Genomic DNA, 26,584 nt, shown 5'->3' with positions numbered 1-26,584 from the left:
TTACGTTAATATACTTTCTTCAAAAAAGAAGAGAGCCTTGAAAGTTTTGAAACTTTTTACTTTTACGATAGTCATGCTTATTTAATGTAAGATATTTGAACAATTTCTGAATTAAAATCAAGTCACAGAAGTTAATGATAATGATCGGAAAGTGTCGATTTGAACAATAGTAATATTACAATAATGTAGTCGTTATAACAAAGCACAGGTACAAACTCAAATACAAATAGACATATTATCATTTCTTTAAAAAGAAAAAGAATCTTGGAAATTTTTGCGATAGTCATGCTTATTCAATGTTTAAATTTCTGAATTAAAATCAAGTCACAGGAGCTAATGATAATGATAAAAAATGCAGATTTGAACAATAGTAACATCACTATCATTAGGGCCGTTATAACAAAGCACAGGTACAAACTCAAATAATAAAGTAAATACACATATAATCATTTTTTTAAAAAGGAAAAGAATCTTGAAAGTTTTTAAAGTTTTTACTTTTACGACAGACATGTTTATCTAATATAAGACGTTTAAACGATTTCCGTATTAAAATCAAGTCTTCGGAAGTTAATGATAATGATCAAAAATGTACAACAGTAACGTCACAATAATTAGTGTAGTTATAACAAAACATAAGTATAAGTTCAAATATTAATACAAATACAAGTACACACTATCAGCATCAGCATCACCACTAGGAAAAAAACTAGTCACGTCACTAGTTACACAACCTTCCGCATCGTTGCGAGTGTCAAAGAAGGGAAGAGAGATAGGGGGTGAGAGAAAAGAAGGGTGGGAAGGGAGGGAAGTGAGGGAAAACGCAACGCTTGCGCCCCGTAACCGCGTGGCCGCTTTTCAAGCGGCCACCTGTGCCCCCACCCACTCTTTTCATCCCTCATCGAAAGCACCATCGTCGCGGCAGCTTTCCCCATATATATAAAGGGATCCACGGTGTCTCTACACTTCGCATCATTACCGCGGTAACGTGCGACGATTCACCCAACCAACGGACGCTGATCTTACTTCTTCTTTTTCTTCTTCTTCTTCTTGCTACAACATATTATACTGTCATCTAGTTAAATCTAGTTTTTATTTTTTAATCTAATACAATTACATATCATCTTTCTTCGTGGGTAATCTTTTATTTTTCTTTCTTATTCCAATTATCATCCGGTTACCTCAGCGAACTCTCAAGTAAGTAAACTGTTATTTTTAAATTGGTTCTTTTTCTTTTCTTTTCTTCATTTTAAAAGCTTCCAAATAGGGCTAATTCTTTTTATTTTTTTTTTTAATTAAATCGAACATCGTTACAATGATGTTGACACCTATTAGCAAACACATTTTTTTGATTTGGGTTTATTTTCTGATCGACACCTGGTGTTTCTTTTTCTTTTCTTTTTCTTATTTTAATATTTGTTTATTTATAAAATTACAAAGAAAGAGCGTACGTTAATTCAAAGTATGATATTAATTTATACATTTTGTACGGTTTTTCTTACCTTTTCTTGATAATTGTTCGGATAGTTTAGATATAAAATTTCGTTTACCTTGACCGATATATATATCTAAATAATTAATTTTTGTTTTCCTTACACTTGAACATACTTCGTATTCCTAATGTTTATTAAAAGGGTTAGTAATTTGGAGTGATATAGTATTATATATATATATAAGTATTTAAGTATACACGTACATATATGTATCTAAATAATTAATTTTTTGTTTTCCTTAAACTTGAACATACTTCCTACTTCTAATGTTAATTAAAAGGGATAGTAATTTAGAATGACACGCAACTTTCAAACTTGAAGAAACATTAGGGAATTAGATTGGCAAACTCGTTGAAAGTTCCTTTATCTTTCTCTCTCTCTCTCTCTCTCTCTCTTTCTCTTTCTCTTTCTCATTTCACCCTCTTTCTCGTAATTTTATAATACTCACTCTAAGAAACATCGTTTGTCATTGTCACATTTTCATTCGCGTTAAGAATACGTCGAGATTTGTCACAATTATTTTCTCTTATTTACCAGTTTAGAAAATTTGAACTAGTTTAGTAAATTATTAACGTACAATTCACGATTTACTAAGGACGCTTGTAAAGTGTCTTGTAACTGGCACGGATGTCTGTTTTCAACGTATGCTCGGGAGACGCGTTAATATGAAAATTGCAAACGAACTGAAGTAACCGAGAATCTATGCAAAAGTTATTACACAAGATGGTTAAAGATTAATAGGAATTTGTATTATTTATACGATGGTAGTATACGTTCGGGTTTAATATAACTGACAAAACAAAATACGAAATAATTGATTATACGATACATTTGAAAATAGATCGCATTTATATGCATCTGTATGCATCATTCTATCCAATACATACACTTACATATATGCATTTACTATGTATGCGTAATCGATGCAGACACATACATTGCTAGAAATTCAAGCAACGATTTTTTTTAATTAAAAAACAACATCGTTTTTATTCCATCAACATTATAACAACATCGATTCCGTTTGTTTATTCATTTATTATTATTATTATTATTATATTATTTTCTATTTATTATTATTTATTAATTGATACTGTCGAAAAAAGAAATTGATTCGAGAAAACATCCCCTATCAATACAGAATTCCCCCTTTTTTATTTTGTTGCATTTGCTTGATAAGCCGATGCATGTGGTTTCTGATGTATACCATGAAAAAAATTCGTCGTTCGTTCGGAAAATATTAGTTCGGTCATTGTCGTAAAAAATCATCCAATAAAAAAAATATACTTTTTGAAGCTTGTATACTTGGTTTCCTTCCTCTTTGGCTTATCTTGCCTACTCGATCTGAGAATAGTCATTTTTCTAAATATATCCCCTCTGATCGTAAACAGTGATTACGGTTTTTACTTGAGCGTACTTCTTTATGGGTTACGTCAATATAAAGTTATAGGTTCGGGAAATATCGTTTTTTTACTAGCGAACGATAGTCTCTAACATAAGTCTATTCGCAAAGAAAGACAATGGATTGTATTAAACGTTCTTATATGCGTGTAATAATTTTTTTCGAAATTTTTCTTTTCGATTGCAAAAAATTATCCATATTTAAAAATAATAATTGTTTCGATCAATTTAATATATGGATCGTTTATTTTAAAAGTGGCGTAAATTCATTTTTTTTAAATGAGATATATAATTTGTTATTAATTTAATATAAATTTGTTATGTAGAGCTATTTAATATTTATTTAATATTTTAAAAAATACAAAATTTTTGTTCAAATTAAAATTGGCCAATAAAAGAAATTACGTAATGATTGATTACGAAAGTGGTGCAAGTGATTAAAATGTTTAATTTTTATTTAGAAAACATTTTAAGAAAATAACTAAAATTCAGTTAATGAATGAACATACAAGAAAATCTTTAAAGATTTCCAATTACATTTCTTTTTTTGGCAATATTATATGTTAAGTTTAACAATATATAAAAAAATAACGTTCAAAATAAAAGATACTACACATCCTATATTTTATTTCTTATTGTCATTTATAAATAAAATTGGATTGTTATAGAAAATATATTTTGATATTTAATTTTTCGTATTATAATAAAAATTAAATGATTTTTACAATTGATTAATTATGAAAATAGCGTAAGACCATCTACAGTCCGTAAATATTCATTATTTTAGTTAAATTCACCTAAAAGAAATTTATATAATCAAATTAAGTTAATAGAAACATTGCCAGATTTGACACACACAATTAATTTAAATTTTTAAATTGACTAATATGCTAATCTTTACATTTCTTGAAACAACAAAAAATTAACTTGCATCATTTTCAAAACAAACGGTTCATATTTTTATTCCTAAAATAATAATTGAATAATAATAATACTAATAATCATCATCAAAATAACAATTCGAGATCAATTGAATATATTTTTATTCATAGAATAAATACAATTATACGCTATATTGCATAAAACAATTACGTTGCCTCGAAGATGTATACGAATAGTTCAATTTCATTCTCAATAGATCTTTCCTTTTAAAATTCTCCGCAAACGGAAAAAAGTGATCTTTTTATTTTTAAAAAAGATTTAACAATGAATATAAAGAAAGCTAATTAAATTTAGTATTGAAGTTTCGTTTTATTCGCAGCTTAAATTGATTTTAATTTCACCTTCCCCCTCCGATACGGTCTCTCTTTGTTTTCTTTTCAATTCTTTTGGATTTTTTTTTGTTTTGACTCAAGGGAAAGTAACTCTATTCTCGGAAAAGAGATTTATTCTTTGCAAACGTTTGATGAGTTTATTTGCTTGTGATTCTCGTCGAAAAGCTTCACTTGTTGCCCTTTGACCGATCGATTCTTTTCAATATTCATTCGCTTAATCGTAAAGACAAAAAAAAGAGAAAAGGTAGATATCAAATTGTTTTATAGATTTATTAAGATAATTGCAATTGTGTGAATTTTTTTATTTTCTTTTGTCACATTTTTCGTCAAATTGTTTTTCATGGGTTAACTTTAAGACAAGGAATTTTTCGTAAAGAATAATTTGATAATAATATAGGAAGTATATATATATATATATTATATAGTAATATATTAATATTTAAATGACCGTATATTATTTCCCGTAAGACTTACTCTAAGATCGGCAATTTTTTCGTTTGGAAATGAAAAACAAATACATGTAGAAAATGAAAAATTCACATATTTATTAATCTTATAACTAATATATTGTAAAGATAGTTATTAACACTTTAATGGCCGCACATCTACGCAGTCAAACGTTGCTAAAACCCTAAAAATGTTAACAGTTTATTTTCAATGATTAATACTAAACCTATCGACATTTTATGTATACCTATTCCTATTAATTTCTTATTTAAAACGAAAAAAATCCGTATATCTTAATATAGAATAAAATTGTAGCCAATTCGATAGCTAACGAAATATATTCTTTTATTTAAAAATGAATATTGCGCGTACATTTCATGCGTTTTTACCGTTTTAGGTTAGGTTTAGTGTTAAAGATCAATCGATAAATTTGTTTTCTATCGGGAATAACTATTATAAAATATTAGTAGAGCAATATCTACGTTGAAATCGATTCGTTGCTATTATATTTTATGTATGTATTTACATTTATTTTATGTATTAGTCTATTGAAAAACATATGATTAATTAAAAAGTGTAATTATTCATACGAACGACAACAGTATGAGGTAATGAATCATTTGCAATGCAACGTATTCATTTTTGATACATGATCTGAATAGATATTACATTGTAGATTTCGTTTGATGGATTTTTTTTTTCTTTTTTATTTTTTATACGTGTTTCTCTATCATTACGTTAATTCAATATTAAACACAAAATGTTGCGAATAATCGAATAAAATTCGATAAAATTTTATCAAGATTTTTTTTCCCAACAATAGGACGAACGTCATTTGCATGTTTTTTTTATACTTACATACAAAATTTATGTTAATATTTATATATATATATGTATAAGTATTACGGATTAGAAAACAAATTACAATGTCGACGCGTTACAATGATATTATATAAAAATTATATTGCTAGGGGATTTATTAATTATTAATAAATAAATTAAAAATATACAAAAAAATATATTATATTTTATTATTATTTATTATTTTAATTGTTATATATATATAAGATATTTTTTTCTTATTCGGGAAATTATAATAATCTTTATAGATAGACTGTAATTCAAGAACGTGTAAATCATTGAACGTAATTATCAGAAATTATGAAGTATTTTTCACATCAAAGTAGATAATAATTTGCTTTATTATAAATAATTAAACTAACAAGATCATCTACTTTTTCCTAACTTTCTCTCTCTTTAACTATTATTTATTCTCTCACTCGATATACTTCGTGATATACATAAATGTCGATCTCGTTCCCTATGAAAATGCATAAATGCGTCAATGTATAAGAAAGATAAAGGACAGGAGGGCTCATTAATATTTCAATATCGGAACTAGAAAATAAAAATAAAATGTTTCCGTTAAAACTTAAATACGATGCCGCGAAGAGAATGATTACGTAAATACGAGAAGTCGTAAATATTAAAATGCAAAAGTATGAGTTTGATCGTTAGGATGATTAAAAAAAAAATAAATGAAGGGAAGGAGACGAAGAAGAAGAATAAGAAGAATAAGAATAAGAATTGATTGTTCGAGACGTTTTAACAATATCACATGTCTTCGACAATATCGCGACAATTCTTATTATCTGTTATCATGAAAGAGATCACGTAATCACAGTTATTCATTCAATGTAGCTTACTATTGTAACTATTATGTATTCGAGTTTTATTCGAACTTTTAACACGTTGGCTGCCGCGCGTTTTTCACATGATTTGCCTGCCACGCCTAGATGAATTTTTTATTATGAGACATATTGAGAGAGATTTGTATGAGACACATTTTATTATGAGACATTTTGTTCAAATTTTTGTTTTACAACTGATAAAGGGAGTTGTATAATTGTGTTTAATGCCTTATTTATGGCGAGGTCACCAGTGATTCCTGAGGCGCTGTCGACCATTTTCGTGATTATCAGTTGTTTCAAAGTGTCCAAAAATGGTAGTAGATCATAATTTATGGAAATCTATAGTTGATTTGTCTGATCAATTGATTAAAATGTCTGCTTATAATTCACCACTGTAAAAAAAACTATAAAATATTACAGGAAATTGGCAATAGAGCTTTTACTGATTACTTGTGTTGTTAATTAAATGGTGTTATACGAATAAGTAACTCGAAAAATATTTTAATTACCGATTTTAGGATGAAGTTAGCGATGTATTTAGTGAAATGTTTTGATGATGAAGATTGCATTTTATCAAACAATTACGTACAGAAAACACGTCTTTACATATCATGTATATTTTTCTTCTAATTATAAGATTATTTTTGCGCATGTTCTATATATTATTATTTTCTTCAAACTCTAACTAATAACAATGGTATTATTTAAACATTTATCAGTATCGATATTTATTTTAATTATGTATTTTTACTATCTGGTGTGTTGAGGTCACCGGTGACCTACACGCCAGTCAACGTGTTAATTGTGCGCTAAATATAATAAGAATAATTATCTAACTATCATATTGTTAATTTTTTTTTCATCGAGATCGTTCGTTAGTCGATTATTTTTACTATTTTTTTTATACTTTTTATTATAAATTTTATGATCTTTCTCTGATGCTTTTATACTTCTTTATATTCTTTCCTAAATTTTATGAGAAAAAAAAGGATAATGCAATAAAAAACATTTATATGATATTTTTTCTTTTTGGTATAACAATGATTTTAAGAAATTAACTGTTTACTAATCAACTAAACTGTAGTTGGTTAGAATCGTTTGTACAATTGTAAGTGTTATTCATTCATCGTTCATTGGATGTTTGTTGAACTTTCGCATTGTTTTCGTTTGATTAGTTGAAAATTTATTAAGAACTAATTGTAAGGGTAGAATGATACGTCAAAAAGCAATGCGTTTATAAGCGCTTGCTTATTTAACACTCTGTTTATTTCATGTCATGGTACTACGTATTTTCAAGTATGTACGTAAATGGTACGTGTGTTCTAGACAATCATAAAATGTATAATATACATGCACATCCGATTAATTTAAACTATTTGTTTATCCAATGTCGAAGTATTAATTGAAAATTTATGTGAAGTTTTTTTGTTTTAAATATTATAATCATTAAATTAAATCATCGATTAATTTAATATTCATTTTTATTTTTGTCTTTTATAGAAAATCCAACATGAGGGCTGAATTTTGCTTGAGAACTAGTACTCTTCTACTCATCTTCGGCATCGTTTGCGCAGTGGAAAATTATATGGATTATGCAGGTACGAACGTACAATTATTAATCATATTTCTTAACAACGTATTTACTTTGTCGCAGAAATGTTAAGTAAAACTCGGAGTAGGACGGAAATGTAACTCGTTGTATTTGCAAATTCTATTAATTGTAAGAAGCTTTTACATAAGCTGCTTTATTAAATATCATATAGTCAAAAGTTAAAACATTTTATATCTGAACATTTAATTAGGGGAATTATTGGAAAAAAAGAATGTGCGTAGCTCCCACGCTTGATAGAAGTGAAACTCGTATTATAATGTGGACACAATAATCAATTCATTCATACATATAGTGGGTGTTATTTTAAATCGTATAATGTTACGTTTATTAGATTTTCTTTTGAAAACTATTTATATAGTGCGTTTAGTATGAAGAAAATTTAGAAATAAATACATTATTAATACCACAATTACATATTTAGTGAGTTTAACTTGAAAGCTTTATTTATAGCAAGTTAATTAAACAAATACGAAAATAATGTACAGGAAATTACAGGACAGTACTTTAAAATCGTACATATTAGTATAACAAGGGGAATTCTTTTTTTCTTTGTTTATACTGTTATTTAAATGTTTTTTAGTATCAAAATCAGTTTAATACCCATTAAAGTAAGAATAATTAAAAACTACATTTGTTTAAAAATAACATATCTATTAATATATTTGAAATGTTTAATAATTTCGATTTGATATTTCATTAAATGAAAATTTTCGGTTTGAAGTCATCACTGACCGGGAATGTTAAAATAAATGAATTTTCATTTAAACAATTAAAAATATTAATAGAGTTTTCGATATACCGTAAATAATTGTTAATTAATCGAAAGAAATGTTAATTGTAGTTTAAAAGCATGGAGTATAAGTTCAACGTAACGTTTTCTTCGAAATCCAACAGTAAACTGACTCATTGTTCTCTCTGTATAAATTCTGTATAAACACATTAATATAGAGTTAGGTAAACGAAGTTGGGAAAGAACATAAAATAAAGATTGTTACAGAGATGATTAAGATAGTATTTTATAGATGATACAGATTGATTAACAATAATTAGATTACCGGATATTTTGTATATGCCTATTATGAAATATGTCAATTTAACTTCAACATCAAAATTGAAATTTAAAAAAAAATAAAATTTTATTTTAAAGAAAAATTATTCAAAACAAATTATATTATATATATTCTGTTTTTAAACTACACTTTCGGCAAATTTTTAAAAATTACAAAAATATAAATAATTTAATTAAATAAATAAAATTAATATAAATAATATATACAATAATAATAATTAAATAAATTTATATATATATTGTTATATAGTAATATATATGTAATTATTATTAATCATTTTAAATTACATTATTATTAAAGAATAAGATGATCAAACATGCGTCAGAGTACAAAAATGGATTTCAACGTGGATTAAAATCAAGTTATTTTTTAGCTAATTCAACTATAGATCACAAATATATCGATAATTAATTTTATTAGTAAATTAATTAGTATCTTTATTTAATTAATTTAATTATTAATTTTAAAAAGATGTTTTAAGTTTTTCAAAATATATAGTAATAAAATCGTAAATGAGTCAAATTAACGCGTTCTGGTAATTTAATGTTCAATATATCAATATACCGATGATAAGAATTTACACTTCAAAACATTATAATAATGCAACTTATGAGGTGTGATGCGGTTCGATATATAGTAAATCATGGTTCCGAGAATTTTCTATGGAAAATTGAGAGAGCAGAGATAATTGTTGATATCTGAACAATTAATAAAACTTATAGCCATTTAAAGTATATCGAACCCACTACCAATATTTTCGATTGTTTAAATTAAAATACATTTGTTTTAATCAAGCCAGTGACTACTTTGAGTTGGAAATGTTCATTTAATAAAATATCAGATCGAAATTCTTCATTCAAAGTGTATGTAATTTTGAAACGAATGTACTTTGTATTATTCTTACTTTAATGGTTTTAAATTAATTCTGATACGCTCACACAATCCACACATACACACACACACACACAAAACTGTTAATTGACCGTGAGTTCTATTTGATTCTGTCATTCCCTCTTTTTTCATATCTTTTTCTAAAATTTTTGTTACCATCGTTTAAGAAGTTTTACCTTAAATAACATAAAAAGAAATGCACGTTAGAATTATTTTTGAATATATACCAATTTAATAATAAATAATTAAAAAGTGTTCTTGTATTCTTCAAAAGGTAGCATAATTTTTATAAAATCAAATTAATCAGTAATACGAGTAACAGAAAAATGATGTGGTGTTATAAATGAAAACAAAAAAAAAAATTATGTATTTCATTTTTCTATCCCTCAACGTGGTGGAATCGAAGTATTCGTTTACAAAAGATAAAGTTTTAACTACCTACGCGAAACGCACAATGGTTTTAATAAAATCGTTGAACTGTTTGAAAAATGAAAGAGAGTTACGCCAGTTTTCAGTCATCGATGCTTCCATCCATTTGAATTTTGAATTCCTAGTATAAATGGATACCATAGAAATTTTTATTTGTGTTTTTATTCGATATACCTATTATCATTCTCTTTCTCTTTCTATTTTTCCTTTTTCCCTTTCTTCTTCCCTTTGTTTCTATTTACCCATACTTCAACATACCAACATATTTTTTGTTTGATCGTTCTTTTAAATTTATCGATTCTTTTGTAATTTATGATACTATTATTTTCGATTAATCATTATTTGCAAGCGTCATATTTTCATTGCGATCAAAAATTTGTTATTGTTCTCATTTTGATATTTTGTCACTAAACCATGTAATATTCTACGTATAGTTTATTTATGAATAAAAAAAATATATTTTTTTATTAGCTGTATCAATATGGGGAAAAAAAAGATTAAAAAAGAAATAATTGATTAACTTATACATTGTTATATTAATATATTAATATAATTAGTAATTATTAATAATAATAAATACATATACAAATAAATATCGATCAAAAGAAACACAGAGAATCTTTTCCAAACACAGAGAATAGAAACCATTTTTTTAGATTATTTGATAGTGCATAGAAAAAAAAAATACATTTTACGAAATATTTATAGATAATGTTATGGGGTAACATAACTTATTTGGTCGCATCTGTAAAAGTGTTCCTTATGATAAAGCATCTTACTCTATCATCAATTATTTTAGAACTGGGTATACGATATTAGGGAAGAACCCTTGCCCTTGACATTAACGATAATGGAATATGATACCTGGTCTCCTATTAATTGAGGAATACAATGTTAATCAGTCGAAAGGATACGCCCAAATTATTAAAATAAATAAAATCGCTGTTAAATGATTTAAAACGATAGCATTAAATTCAACCGCTGAAAATATAAATATGAATTCACGTATATGTAAAAATGTATTCGAATATTCATAATATTGTACAAATTACAATCGTTCGGAGATATAAAATATTTTCGAAATAAAACATTTATCATTTTTTTTTTCTTTCTTTTATTTTTTAATTACGATTGGTATGTGTACTAATTTCAAAATATTATAATATAATAAATAATAGATTTATACTTATATATTGTAGTGTTCTAACTTGGATAATAATTGACTATAGAAAACGAAACGGAATTAATGTTCTTTTATTTTCAATACTTTGGTTTTAATTGTAAAAAAATTAGATTTAATTTGATTTTAATTAGCTTGTATTTAAATTTTTATACGATTTTAATTTTGAAGAACATCAAAGTAAGTTTTCTTAAATCAAATCTACCTATCATATATATATATATTTGTGAACATACTTCTTTATTTATCGTTTCTACGTATATTTCGCATTTTGAATAATCTCTCGGTCTTTATTAGAAAAATATCAATTCCGAATAAAACGAAGAACGTTACTTATCGTAAAAAAACAATTTTAACGACTCACGTATTACCTTTGCACTTCGTTTTCATACGATAAAATTATTCAACGTCGTAAAAATGTGTCATAATAATATTTCGCGACGTTAAAAATATTATCATTTTCTCTACTTTATGCAAAAAGAAAAAAGAAAACCGACAAGTTTAACAAAACGCGTTAGTTTTAATAATAAAAAAACTTGCTTCTGGCGAATTATCTCAATATTTATCAATCATTTTTCTTATTCTCTACTTTTTTTCTATTTAATATAAATAATAATTGTAAAAGAATATATTGTTATTCGCGTTAAACGTAGACGGACGTGTGCGATCACAGATCTTCAAAATAAAAAAAAAGTATATCACGAATAAATTTTTCAAATATCGTTCTGATAACCAATGAATTCATTGTTTTATTAACGTTTTTATATTATTGTACTTTTTTTTTCTTTTTCCTATAGACGAGTCGCCAGACAAATCACCGACCGAGAATATTCACCAGCTTTACAGACTCATTTTGCAACGGAATGCTATGGAAAATGGCGGATTTGGTGAAATTCCATTGGAACATCTGATGATTCGTAAATCGCAACGATCACCGTCTCTGCGTTTACGATTTGGACGTTCTGGTTCACCTCACGTTTCAGTAAGTTAATTATTATTACAACAAAGATAAAAAAATTTCATGAAAGTCGTCATTGTTGATTTAATCCCCAAAAAGATTAAAACATCAGGGTGTCCCATTTAAATCGATCCACTTGAATATCTTCAAAACTATTGATGATAGAAAAAAAATGTGTTAGACAAAAGTTGAATGGTTCCAGAGGGTACATTATTTGATATTATTAGTTTTTTTGTAGGTTGACGCGTAAAGATCACACGAAGGTTAACTTTGATTTTTTTTAATAGAATTATATATTTTTTAATACATCAATTAATGTAGATTTTTATTTCTTACGTAAAAGTATATAACTATTTATGACGAAAAATCATTGGTTTACAAGATATTTTAATTTTAATATTGATTAGTCGTATTGTTATCATGTATACGTATTAGTTGTTAGTAGATGTTCAAAAGTAGATCTTTCGTCCTGAATGCAAAAATTTATTCTATCTCTAAATGACCTGTCAACTTTTTTTAACATTTTTACAGAAATTTGTTGACATGCGTGAAGTATCTTCTGTTTTATTAGATCATTTGGAGTTTTACATTATTTCATATTAATTTTATTTTTCAAATACTCCCATAAGACCTGTATTATATATTTGCTATGACATTCTCCTAGTGTAAAAATCGTGTCAACAATTTCGTTGGGTGTGTAATCTGCCATTTTAATAATCTTAGAAGAAAATTTATCAATGGTCATATAATCCTATCATACTGAGTCATGAGACAAGAAACAAAACATAATTGAAAATATTAAATATTAAAATTAAAATATCTCGTGTGTGTGTAAACTAATGATTTTTCGCCATAAATGGTTCCGTACTTTTATATAGGGAATAAAAATCTGCATTAACTGCATTAAAAAATATATGATTCTGCTTAAAATATCAAAGTTGATCTTCGTGTGACCTTTACCACCTACAAAAAAAATACTAATAATATCAGATAATATGCCCACTTGAACCATTCAACTTTTGTCTAACACATTTATTTCTATCATCAACAGTTTTTAAGATATTCAAGTTGATCGATTTAAATGGTACATCCTGTATATATATGTATTTTTTTTTCTTATCTTTTCTTTTATATTTATTTTATTTTTTTTTTATTTTTTTTGAGGTATGTAACACGAAGATCGAGATTCTGTTTTGTGATCGGTGAACTGTACGAGTTAATACTATCAAAGGCACACAAGATAAAGTCTTGAATGAATTTCTTTTGAGACAGTATCTTCGATATTAAAAAATATAATATTATATATATATATTTCTCTGCACAGATATTGTATTATATGTCTTATTTCAATTCATAACTTATTTACGTGTTATATACAGGACGTTTAAAAAATATGTTAGCATAATTTTAGGATTGGTTTCAATCTTTCAAATAAGAAAAAAAAATACCTAAAAAAAGTTCGTATGGGCAAATAATATTTCCGATATTGACCTTGTTACCGAAAGATACCATCCTGTATATATTTTACGTTATTTTTAAATTTATTCTATATAGAATATAGATGTCTAATATCATTAAAAATATTTTCAAAATATGAAGGAAAATACTTCATACGATTATAATTTAATCGTTTACATCGCAGAAATACGAATTCGTCGTAAATCAATTTGACTAAAGGTCATTATTAATGTAAATAAAACAATAGAAATATACAGAATGTTTCATAATACGTGGGAATAAAAAGGAGTCGAATGTCGGTTAAGTTTTTAGTATGCCAGGTGACAAGTACAAATTTGCAAAGCAGCAGTCACAGTAAGAGAGTAACAAGACGCATTACTTAAATTTTTGTATCTATTGGTATATATATAACTTACATACTTGGTATATATATATAACTTACATACAAATAGACATATAGAAAAATAAAGTGGTTACGAGAGGTTATCGATCGTTCACAAAGTGACACGTCTTTGAGAAATAACTTTTTGAAGGAAACAACCTAGCAATTTCCAGTCTGTCGCTTACGATCCTTCGAAATTTTTTATATAATAGACACATCATAGATACCCGTATCTATAGTTAGATCGGAGCAAAGAAATGAAAATAATAATAGAAGAGAGAAAAGAAAAAGAAAGAAGAAAAAATATATAATATATATAAATAAATAAATATATATGGGGTATAAAATAAAGAAATATATAGAAAGTAAAAAAAAATACATATTGTTAGGAAAAAGACAAATTCTTATCATCGGTAACGTTTATTGTGAAAAATATGCGTAAGCGAATCCGAAGAAGAAGACTTATGAATTATGGTGACTTGCAACGAGGTAATATATCGACTCTTACATACTACGAGACAAATATCTAACCGTGGAAAAATATATTCCTTTTTTTCCTCTCTCTTTCTTTTTTCTTTTTTTTTCTTTCGTACAGCAAGATACGCAAACAGGTGAGATGGTCCCATATGATAGAAAGAAACCCACCCCCACGCGTTACGATATAAATTTATATTATACGCATAATAAATTTATTTTAATATTAATGGCCCGTTTATTTTGAAAATAGTGACAGTCTATGTTTTGTTCTTTTTTCGAGAAAATTAAAGGTTAGAAAATTAGTCAATTTAAAAATATAAATTAATTATGTCAAGTCTGGCAATATGTTTCTATTAATTTTTCAATACGTAATTTGATTATTTCATTGAATTAAAATTATATATATTTAACGAGAGAGAGAGAGAGAGAGAGAGGCTTTAAATGAAATTATACCATTTTCATAATTACTCAATTGTAAATATCATTTAATTTCAATTATATAAAATTTAATATCCCTTAAAATATATTTCATATTAATCCAATTTTATTTATAAATAATAATAAGATATTAAATTGGATGTAGTGTATATTTTATTTTGAACGTTAATTATTTTTTATATATTGTTAAACTTAACATATATAATATTGCCAAAAAAAAAGAAATGTAATTGGAAATCTCGTTTAAAGATTTTCTTTTATGTTCATTCATTATTTGAACGCTTTTTGTTCATTTATTAACTTTCTTTTATTGGCCAATTTTGATTCGAACAAAACATTGGCATTTTTTAAGATATTAAATACTAACTAGTTATAAATAAAAAATTTACACTATATTAATCGCAAATTATGTGATATTTTATTAAAAAACAACAAAACGGACTTACGCCACTATCAAAATAAACGATCCATATGATTTTGGTTTCTATATCAGTGACAATAATCGAATTAGGATAATTTGTAACATTTCGAGCCTTTTGAAAACTAAATTTGCCAGTAATACAGAAAAAAAAATAGTTCGAAATTGAGCTTCAATGAGGAAAAAACCAATTGGCCTGCTTTTTGTGATGTTTTTATTTTTACTTTTTCCTCTACTCTTTTGCTATTTTCTCTTCTTTTATCAGTCCCTTCTTCTCTTTTCTCTTTTTCGTTAAGTTGACACGAAAAGCAGTCATCTCATCAAGCAGTTCTTCTTCTCTGATCAAAGCATGGCTTCTCGATAGTCTAAGATTGTCCTCAATTTCTCGTATCTTCCCTTCCATCCAATAATGGGGGTATATCCATCTCTTTCTCTCTCTCTTTTACAACGCGATTCGTTTCTATACGTTTATCTTCTGCCAATTTCCTATTCATTCACTCGAATCAATGAAAATCACAGGCTTATCACGCGTGTAGATGTCTACTATTTTATTTTTATTTTTCTTTTTCTTGTTTTTTTTCTTCAAAACAATTTTTGATGATGACAGGATATTCTAATATATATTTTTTTAATTTTTTTTTTTTATTTTATCAATAGAAGAAAATAATACAATCAATTCTCAGCCGAGAATATTATAAGTAATTTATACTGACGTGTGATACATTAACACGAATAACAAGAAACGTTACAATGATAAATATAAACCATACATAATTCTATATTAGCATAACAAAATTATAATAATTAGCCAAATCTTGTTTCTAGATCAAAAAAGGAGTAAAATATTTTAAGTCTACGTACGTAAATCAGTATTTTCCAGCAAAATTGTTTGCCAGAGGATTTTGATGTTTGTCTAAACGAAAGTTGTAACGTTCACTGAAGTTTGCAATTTCTTCCTTTACTGTAGAAATTCTTATGGTCCTTGATGAATCTTTAAATATACAGTGTGACTCACGAAAGTATTTGAACACTTACCATAAAATATTTTATTAATTATAATAAGTATATTATACAATACTTACCGCGACATATTATTAATATTGGATGGAAATATGACTCTTTAGATTATATAGGTAAAGTTTCAAGCAAGTCGATATATATGTATATACACAATAGTTATGATTTATTTCTTACCAATATATAGATAACTGAAGCCAAAAAAATATTTGAACAGATAACTTTTAAAATCTTGAATATTTAATAGAACCAACTTTGGCACGAATAACATCTTGTAAACGATTATGGATGACCTTTTCTAACTTTTCTGTAACACTTGGTGATATTGAACTCCATACTTCGAGTATTTTGAAATAAATCATATAACTATTGTATATATATTTCGATTTACTTGAAACTTTACCTATATAATCTAGAGAGTTATACTTCAATCCAATGTTAATAATATGTCGATATAAGTGTTATATAAAATGTACTTATTATAATTAATAAAGTATTTCATGGCAAGTGTTCAACTACTTTCATGAGTTTATACTTCTCTATATAACTTTTTCTTTCTCTACTCTATTTTATCTTGTATCTTTCATCTCTATTTTATCACCTCTTGATGACATTATCATTCCGAGAACATTGAGTATCTTTCGAAAGCTCGTTAATTGATATTTAAAACGTTGAGAATAAATTTTTTTCCAAACGAATAAATATCTCGTTCGTTATATTCGAAGATAAGAGTAGGAATATGTCATTGATTCGATGCGATACAATTCATTCGAATTGGACGAGATTGTTAATCGATGCGTTAAATCGTTTTGTACGAGAAGAGGGAAAGAGAGACAGAGAGAGAGAGAGAGAGAGAGAGAGAGAGAGAGAAAAGGAAAGAAAAAAAAACATAATGATACCTAATTAAAAGAATATTTTCCCAATGGAATTATTAATTAAGGTCATATCTTAATAATTTCTTTTTTTTGTTCTTTTTTGTTTCAGACGGGTTTACTCTCGAAGCCGATGGCCGCGGTAGCGACGGGTTTCGAGGATAACAATTAATAAAGAAAACGGATTAAATTATTTTTTTCTTATTCTTTTGCGATAATAACACGTCACTTTCCTATATTTCTCATACATATTAAATCAAATAAGAAACTTGTGTCGTACATATTATATTTAAGATAAGAACAAAATGTGAAACATCTTCCTAACTTGATCGAACCTAATTGATTATTATTTTCGTTACCCTTCGTTAGTAGTAACATCGATGTCCTTTCTTTAACCAAGGCTAAAAAAGAAAAAGTAATTCGAACAACAATAACAACAACAATCATTTGAAAATTTGATCAAGATCATTTATTTGTTTGTATTTTTTTTTTATTGTTAAACTAGAAAAATAATTAATATAGAATATATATTGAATTGACAGATGTAACGCATTATTTTACGTTATCTATTTTGATTAATCGACGATTATAAAACTATGAATTATGTTAGATAAGAGGAGGATGATTGTCGTTACTACGTAGAAACTATTTACATTGTGTTGTATACTTTATATATATATATACATAATCGTCGCAATATGTGCTGCTTGTTTTATTTATTGAAAAAAATGAAAGCTTAAAAAGAAAATCGAAATAACGAATCCTGGCTTCTGGCCTAAACGTTTAAAAGAAAAACTATAATATCTTTATATAATAACTTTTCGCAATCTCTAACTTTAATTCTCGATTGAGAAAGAATTTGAAAAATAAAATCTAAATAAATGTTCTATCACAAATTTATCCTATTCCGATATTTAATTCGATCTATAATATTTCGAAGAACGTTTATTAAAAAAAAATGAATTTGAATTAACGAATGAAAAAAGAAATAAATCTAAAATGTATGTTATGTGCCAAAAAAAGAAATATAATAATGTACCAAAAATAGAAGAATGAATAAAGGATTAATCGGTGTTTGAATTAATTTCAAAAACAGCAGTAACATGTTGGTAATCATAATTTTAAGTTTATTTTCTAATTGTAAGATATAGCAACGTCTTTCCAGAATTATACGACGTTATAGTAATGATATATTCGAAAAAAATGAAAAAAGGAATCTAATTATCGTCAAAGATTCAAATTCTATATGATAATAAAAAACTTGAAAAGAAGAAGCAAAAAAAAAAAGAAAAAAAGAAAAAAAATGTTTCAGAGTTTCTTTTTAATAACTCCTCGATCGAAATTATTTCAATATAAATAAAATATTAATTAATCAATTGAATTACATCGTTCAATCGTTTCTACTTTACTTAAAAATGTATTAAAAGTAATGTGAAGTAAATAAGACGACGAATATAAATGAAATCATTTTTCTCGATTCCCTAAGGAAATTTTGTTCTTTTATTTAAAACGAGCAGATCTTACGGAAGAGCAAATCCGTTTAATCGAATTGACCACTTCTCTTTCCTCCTGTGAAAGTTCCCCAATGTTCTTAAATTCTGGACGAGCGAGGATTTGGCTACGAGCTCGTTCCAAGCTCACGGATAATGGCATTGTCAATACTTTTTTCCAATTCGTTGACTCGTAATTAGTTAAAAACTGAAAGTAACAAAGATTTACGTTAGCACCGTAAGAAATACCACAAGGGAACTTTCGTTTCGTCTTCTTTTAATTTCGATGAATAAATTTCAACAAAAAATAATATAATATAATAACAAAAAAAAAAGAAATCTCTCGTTCTCTTATAAACGCGAAGTGTACGTGTGTGTGTTTCGAAAAACAAATTATTGACTAAAATAGTTTTTTTCTTACGAGCAAAAATTCTAACTTTGATTTATATATTAAAGGTAATTAATTTCATAAATGTGTGTCGTTTTATTGTTAAAAAAACAAGAAAGAAAATCTCTTTAACCTTGTCTACGAGAGACTTATTTATAATATTATTAAGAATATTTGTATTGACTAATTTTAAAGCGATATCAGTATGACGTGTTAAAATATAATAACATGCACCCTCTGATTATATTATCTTGTCCTCTCATGCAACTAATCAGTATATCATCTCGCCTTTTACTATTCGCACGAGTGATCTACCTACCTGATCAAAATCTGTATCTTCGATGTGGAACATGATATGGGTTAGCGGTTTTGCCTTCAATGGAATTTCGGAGAAATCGATTAAATCTGGTTGTGCGTAACTCCCTCCGTTTCTCAGCCTGTTCAGCACCCAATCGGAAGCACATAACAGATACTCGTGTGTTATCTGTATGATAAAGAAGAAAAAAATACAAAAAAAACTCTACTATATTACTGCATAAAGAAAATTGATAAGGGTGGGGATGGAGGTAAATATACTGGAACTTAAACTAACTTTTAAAGATTGTCTTCCTGTTTTGGTGAGCAACAATTCGTCGGTGTAAGTTTCTATGATGCGTGTCATATTTTTTAATTTATCGCATCTTGGATTTTGATCCACTGCTTTAACGCTGTATGTTCAATTATTATTATTATTATTATTATTTGATAATATTAGGGTGAATAAAAAGTTCGTTCGTTTATTGTTTTGAAACTTTACTTTGAAACTGCATAATAGATTGTTTTTTGTAAAATTTACTTTGAAAATATTAATAAGAAAAAAAAAAAACGCACAAACTTTTGGTTCACCCTAACAATTATTCTATACTTATTTCGTTTATATTTACCTGTCTTCGATGGTTTGCGAAAAATAATCTATTTGTGCCGTGTGTTTGTTATCCTCATCTATGCTACAAATTGCTTCGGCCAATGCATTTGATGCAGCAATTTTATCGTGAGGATTAAATGAGCCTGACTCCAAATTGACGTCTATCGAAATTGTACTACTTTGTACATCCGTTGGATTATTAGCTGCTATTTCGAGAAACGTGGAATAAAGGGCAGCGGAAAATATTTGTAAAAGTACGGAATTACCCAATGGATGACAACGAGCTGGTACATTGTTGTTAAGTGCGAGCGCTGTTCGCAAAATTGCTATTGGCGTGGTCACGTGCAATTCGGTAAAACAAGCTAATGCCAGGGACATAGCTTGATACATGCTTGCTCCTGTCTGTTTAAAAATGGTACACATATTTTAGGCTCGTATTTATTAATATATTATTAATAATAATAATAGTAATAATAATATTAGGATGAACCAAAATATCGTGCATTTATTGTGTTATAAACTGCATAATGGATTGTTTTTGTAAAATTTATTTTGGAAATATGAATTAAAAAATCCACGAACTTTTAGTTAACTCTAATAATAGAAAGCAATGCATATTTTATTCATAATAATTACTTTGACGGCATCCAAAAGCGTATCTACGATTGCTGACATCATAGTTTTCAAAGGTACCAAAAGTGCGTTTAACCACGGTGGTCTCGATTGATTCCAAACCTTTGAATCAAAAAGAAAGAAAGAGAAGAAAAGGAAAGAAAAGAAAAGGAAAAAAAGTAATATGAAATTAAACGGTAATCAGAAAATAATTCAGAAGGTCGTTATCTTTGATGAATACCTGCTGCCTATCGAGATAATTCGCCCAATTAGGATCCTGTTTCAAAGCTGGTATAATTACATCTTCGGGTTTATTAACACTAACGGCAAGAATATATGTCAAACTGAAAAGTCCTAAATTCGCTGATATCTTTGATAATTTTTTACAACTCGACTCGCTGCACAAAAATCCACCGCAATTTGTCTTGATTTTTTCGTTTTTATTATTTCCTTCTTTGTTGTTAGTTAATTTCTCTTTCGTTATTGTTAAATTTTCTTCTTCGGAAGTAAAACCGATGCATTTACGTACCAACGTATTTAACAATAATTTTGCTACCACGTTATTATTCATTGATATCACCTAATTGGGAAAAGGTTCGATGGTTGATTTAATTCAAAGATTTTTTTTTTGAAATAACAACGAAGACTCGTTAATTACTTTCATTAATTGTGACCAATTGGGTTGTGGTTGATTTCTAAGAATATTCAATTCCAAAATCACGATTTTATCTTCTGACAATTCCTTTATGTGTACATCTAAATCGGATGTACCCAATAAACGTGGAATGCATACAAGTACCCATGGAGAAGGACCACGTCGTGGTTGCAAAACTTGTAAATTTTCCAATCCATTACGAAAAGCCTTAGGAATTTAGAAAAAACCTTAGAAACTTATAGGGAATTCGATCGAAAAGAAATTGTTTCTATCTATTGTTATAAACTTTTCAAACCCATTCATATATACCATCGATCAAAAATTAGTAAGTATACGTGACAAGGATTAAAAAATATGATTAAAGTCGGATAATATTTTACCTGATACAAATCTTCCAATGGTGTACCTCGAAATAAAAGGCAAACGAATAACTCGTTACATTTGGCATGAATATCTCTTATAATTGTTGGTAATTTATTAGATCGGGCACCTATCATCTCTTCACTTTCGGTGCAAGCAGCTAAACTAAGATATCCGGTACAACATAGCACGTTGAAAGCGTCTGTCCAAAATTGTTCGGATCGAGCTAAAGTAGGTCGACCCTAAAATATATACAGGATTGCATGTTAAAATGAAAAATTCCTTATTACTTCAATAATTCGAATTCAATTTCTTTTTTTTTTCTTTCTAAGTCTTACATAAATGAATCGAGTTACGATGATTGACAGAGATTCGTTTACCATCCCCGTAAATACGCGTTGAGCCATTTGCGGTGGTACGGTTTCCCACAAATCTGCTTTTGTTCCTAAACAATTTGATTTTATACTTAAATGGCATTTTGTTTCTTTTTCTATTTTTATGTTTATTTTACTTTTTACCTTGCATGTAAAGCCACCACATTTGTATTACAAATGAACATCTTTCTCTTTCGAAGAATGACTTATTACTATTCCAACCAAGAGAATCAGCTTCATTGAGTATGTATAAAGAAATTAAACGACAATGTAAATCAAGAAGCCTCTCTGCTACAGCTTCCGCCATTTCGTGATAGGATTTGTAACAATTATTTATTTTTTCGCTTGGTGTATGATAAAACAAAAGGAAAAAAAAGAAAAGAATAAAGAAAGTATTAAACCATCGTATCTAAAGTATTAAAATAAAAAGGTACGAAGATTATGAAGCGACTACCTTGAACCTGCAGAGACAACATTTTTGACATACTGATTGTAACACCAAAGACAATTTCGTATCAATGCTGCGGCTCCTAACGTAGCCGTAAGAACAGTCAAATCTGCATGATCTAAACATTCCTGTATCAACGTATGCAAATGTTCTGAAAAATATTCTATAATGTAAAAAATATTGTTGTTACATTTGTTACATCGAATTAATTTTATTCGAGATAATAAATATATATATACGTTGAACGATAATTTTGATAAAAAACACGAATTATTTATAATAGAATATAATGAATGTATTCGACACAAAATAATGTCTAAATGTAAAATAAATAAATATTACATGTACCGAGCAATTGATCGGCCGTGTCGACAACCATAAGTATAAATTCAGATGGTTGAACGTTTTTAACGACACCATCGTTTGCTTCGAGTTCGGTTGAATTTTTGCATTTAACGGTACTTAATCCTGAAGACCGTTTAAACGTGATCAGAAATTCAGCCTCCCACCACATAACGATCTTAATTGCTGCGAATGAAGCATGCCTTGGAAAATCAAGCTTTCCACCGCTAACCCGAACGCACAAAGCTTCTTTTAGCACGGTCTGCATCTCCTAAACATGTGTATTTGCATTTGCATTTAAATTTCATCGTGAAAAAAATCTTATTTCTTTATTTTTTTTCTTTTCTTTTTTTTTTTTAACGTCGGAATTTTTATATCATTTATTTGGATCAAATTATATAGAAATCAAGCAATCCACGAACTAATACAAATTAATTCAACACTTTAAAATTCCTGTAATTGTGCGATCATTATTTTGAATAAAATTTAAAGCTCGTAATTATTTGCTCAATCATTAATTAATATCCACATTTTCTATGCATAACTTGGCTCAATTATATATTATTTCGTGTTACGTTTGTTTATCGTAGCATTCATAAAGCCATCTAAACGATCGATCGTTTTACTTTAGCATATGTTAACAATAAAAACTTAAATGATTTAGTTGTGAACATAAACGAGATATGAACTAGGAGAAGGTAAGGGTACCTTATTTAAACGTACGATGGCAAGCGTGCTGATTTAATTACACGCTCTACGTCCGAATGCACTGCCTTTGTTAAAGACGGCATAGGGGTTGTTTGGACACGAAAATGCATATATTATATTCAACGTACAAGCCGAAACAACTTTTGTACGATAAAGCTTTGGCCAAAATATACGTGATATCCTGTTTTACGATCAATAATTTATAATCAATTAAATCCAACTTCTTTTCTTTTTTTACATGGTAACTAGAATTAAATTCAGTATTTTATCCTCATTTTTCGCATGGTTTTTAAACGTGTAAAAACAAAACTAGTTGGATGTATAATATTGTAGAGTATTTTTTTTTTATATCAAAAATTTCAGCATTATTTATTGGTTAAAGCAAATAAAAATATTAAGCTCATCTTCGAAAAGTTTTGTCACGTTGAATACAATTATTCCACATGCAACACCTACGAAAATGAACGAGTTCGTTAAGCATTAACCGCACGTATTTGAAATTATTTAATTTTCAATAATAAGCATTAATTTAAATTTCGTTGTGTAATTTGTGGAAGTAATGTTTGCCAAATGATAATGGTGCGATTTAAATGATGCTAGCCGATTAAATTTAAAAGGACTAATAATAAATGATAAATGTGTACCACATATTTCGTTAATTACCATAAATGTGATTTATCTGAATAAGACATGAAAATAATGATCTATTATTGATTCGTTTTAATCGTTACCTGATAATATTGCATGTCCCGTTGCAATAAAATTCTAACACGATCTACTAAGCTCCCATCTTCCATAATCTCCATGGCTGTTATCTATCAGAAAATCAAATCCTTTTTTTATCGGAAAATACATTCCAATCGATTTATTAATAATATATTATATTTACATTTTCAATAAAAATAAAAAGTATACAACTTTATATCAGATCTTGTAAGTAAATTATATTTGCGTTTTTATACTATAATCGGTGTATTATTATTATTTAAAATTATACTATGCAATAAATAACTAAAAAATACGGAATAGAATTACAATATCTTTTTAAGGTACTTACATTTAGATTTGTTTTATATGTTCATCAAATTATCTAAAATATAATTTAAATGTATTTATAATATTCTATTATATATATGAATCTATATTGGATAAATCTTCACACCATTTTATAAGTATATAAATTATTTTTTAACCCTTTAGCGAGTATTGTTCCATACAAATTTGCATGGATGACCCATACATGGGTCATTAGTAATGAAAGTGTTAATATTGGAAGTTTTATGCATTTAAGTACATAAAAGTATTTCAATATACTGATATAATTATACTATTCTTTACCACTGTAAAAACATTTGTCAAAAGATACTTCCTTTTTTACAATAGTTGATATTTCATTATTTAAGAGCTCGTGTAAAGTTTTCTCATCGTATTTATAGACCCATTTACCCTTTACAAAATCATAACGTTTTGGTCCAGACGTTGGGGAAGAAAGCCAAATTTGCCTGTTTGGAGTTTGCCTATTTATAACGTATGTGCCATATGGATTGCCAAATTTCACGGTCAGCACTCCGTCCTAAATTAAAAATTTTCAATTGTAAAAATAACAACAAGCAATATATTTTAAATTGATGCAAAAAATAATTACAATTTTTATAATTTTATTTATTATTTAAAACTCGTAATTATTTTTGCACCAATTTCACATTTTCTCTTAATATGATTTACAGTGGAGGATAAAAGTATTCGTACAGTAAGTATGTAAAAAAAAAAAGATTTGTATTTTCTACATTATTAATTGTAATACAATATATATGTTTGCATGTTACGCACTAAAATTAGTAGTAAATAATATAAATAAACAAAAGTAAATTATAGTATTTTGTAATTTACAAAACTTGAATATTTGTCGAATGGTAAATTATTACATTTAGATTATTACAGATTAGGTACAGTTATTTGCCAAAAGGCAAATCCTATAAAATACTAACAATTACATTTATATTAATTACTAACGATGTATGAATACTTATGTCCCTGTGAAATTTCACCATTCGACAAATAACTTGTAAGTTATAAAATACTATAATTAGCTTTTGTTTATTTATATTACTTATTACTAATGTTAGTACATAACATGCAAATATATAGATTGTATTACAATTAATAATGTAGAAAATACAAATCTTTTTGTTTTCACATACTTACTATACGAATACTTTTGTCCCGCACTGTAACTAATAATTCTAACACATACACCGTAAGAAACATCTGAATCTTCCAATTCTACAGCTTCTTCTATCAATTCGTCAAAATATTCAGTCAAGGATTCAAGAGTTGCATCCGAAATCTTTTCAAACTCTACAAGAGTAAGACTTTTACTGCAAATGTATAAATGAAAAATCAATTAATATAAGATAATAGATTTTTTTATTAGTTTACATATATATGTATACTTACTCTAAATTCATATGATCAACGTTTGAACTACAGAAAAAAAGGGGTACATGATATAACAAATTATTATTTCTATTTATGTGTTTTGTAGAATATACACTACCATAACCTCTGAAATTATTTTGATAATAAACAGAAAGGTTTCGTAATAAAATGTTACACGTTATTTTAGTTGATATTTCATTTGACACTTTCGTTGGTATAATAGCTCGTACCACTGTTTTAAACATGATCTATTTTTATGAAATTTCTCGTATTGACCAAACAAATTAAAGTACGAAATAAACCATAGATTATAGAAGTAGGAAAGGAATCGTTTTAAAAATTCTAAGAGCACGTGGTCG

General features: G+C 27.1%; 3 protein-coding genes across 7 annotated transcripts; 1 reads left to right on the top strand and 2 right to left on the bottom strand.

The window, feature by feature from the left end:
• Positions 1-938: 938 nt before the first annotated feature.
• Positions 939-18,589, top strand: LOC122522366 (short neuropeptide F-like). The gene is made up of 4 exons (XM_043643434.1): positions 939-1,194; positions 7,804-7,901; positions 12,283-12,467; positions 17,618-18,589. The coding sequence occupies exons 2-4, from the start codon at positions 7,814-7,816 to the stop codon at positions 17,675-17,677; spliced, it is 333 nt and encodes a 110-aa protein (XP_043499369.1). The 5' UTR covers positions 939-1,194; positions 7,804-7,813; the 3' UTR covers positions 17,678-18,589.
• Positions 18,590-18,611: 22 nt separating this feature from the next.
• On the bottom strand, positions 18,612-24,883 carry LOC122522360. Of its 4 annotated transcripts, XM_043643421.1 has the most exons (15): positions 24,844-24,883; positions 24,518-24,601; positions 23,085-23,349; positions 22,743-22,887; positions 22,433-22,632; positions 22,253-22,359; positions 21,935-22,156; positions 21,558-21,761; positions 21,141-21,479; positions 20,924-21,022; positions 20,554-20,689; positions 20,307-20,448; positions 19,976-20,090; positions 19,703-19,867; positions 18,612-19,203 (listed from the first exon to the last, which is right to left on the bottom strand). In XM_043643421.1, exons 2-15 carry the CDS (start codon positions 24,590-24,592, stop codon positions 19,006-19,008), a joined length of 2,412 nt encoding a protein of 803 aa, XP_043499356.1. In that variant the 5' UTR covers positions 24,593-24,601; positions 24,844-24,883; the 3' UTR covers positions 18,612-19,005. The 4 variants fall into 4 exon arrangements, with proteins under 4 accessions (XP_043499356.1, XP_043499355.1, XP_043499358.1 ...); XM_043643420.1 differs by having other exon boundaries at positions 20,307-20,689; XM_043643423.1 differs by lacking the exons at positions 21,141-21,479; positions 21,558-21,761 and having other exon boundaries at positions 20,307-20,689.
• Positions 24,632-26,552, bottom strand: LOC122522364 (frataxin homolog, mitochondrial). Of its 2 annotated transcripts, XM_043643430.1 has the most exons (4): positions 26,344-26,552; positions 26,244-26,270; positions 26,041-26,164; positions 24,632-25,359 (listed from the first exon to the last, which is right to left on the bottom strand). In XM_043643430.1, exons 2-4 carry the CDS (start codon positions 26,252-26,254, stop codon positions 25,114-25,116), a joined length of 381 nt encoding a protein of 126 aa, XP_043499365.1. In that variant the 5' UTR covers positions 26,255-26,270; positions 26,344-26,552; the 3' UTR covers positions 24,632-25,113. The 2 variants fall into 2 exon arrangements, with proteins under 2 accessions (XP_043499365.1, XP_043499364.1); XM_043643429.1 differs by having other exon boundaries at positions 24,633-25,359; positions 26,244-26,552.
• Between the last annotated feature and the right edge of the window lie 32 nt (positions 26,553-26,584).

The sequence above is a fragment of the Polistes fuscatus genome, unplaced genomic scaffold (assembly GCF_010416935.1).
Source record: "Polistes fuscatus isolate 324 unplaced genomic scaffold, CU_Pfus_HIC Scaffold5, whole genome shotgun sequence".
Taxonomy (NCBI): domain Eukaryota; kingdom Metazoa; phylum Arthropoda; class Insecta; order Hymenoptera; family Vespidae; genus Polistes; species Polistes fuscatus.
The sequence above is the reverse complement of the archived record's forward strand: the minus strand, read 5'-3'. Positions and strand labels throughout refer to the sequence as shown.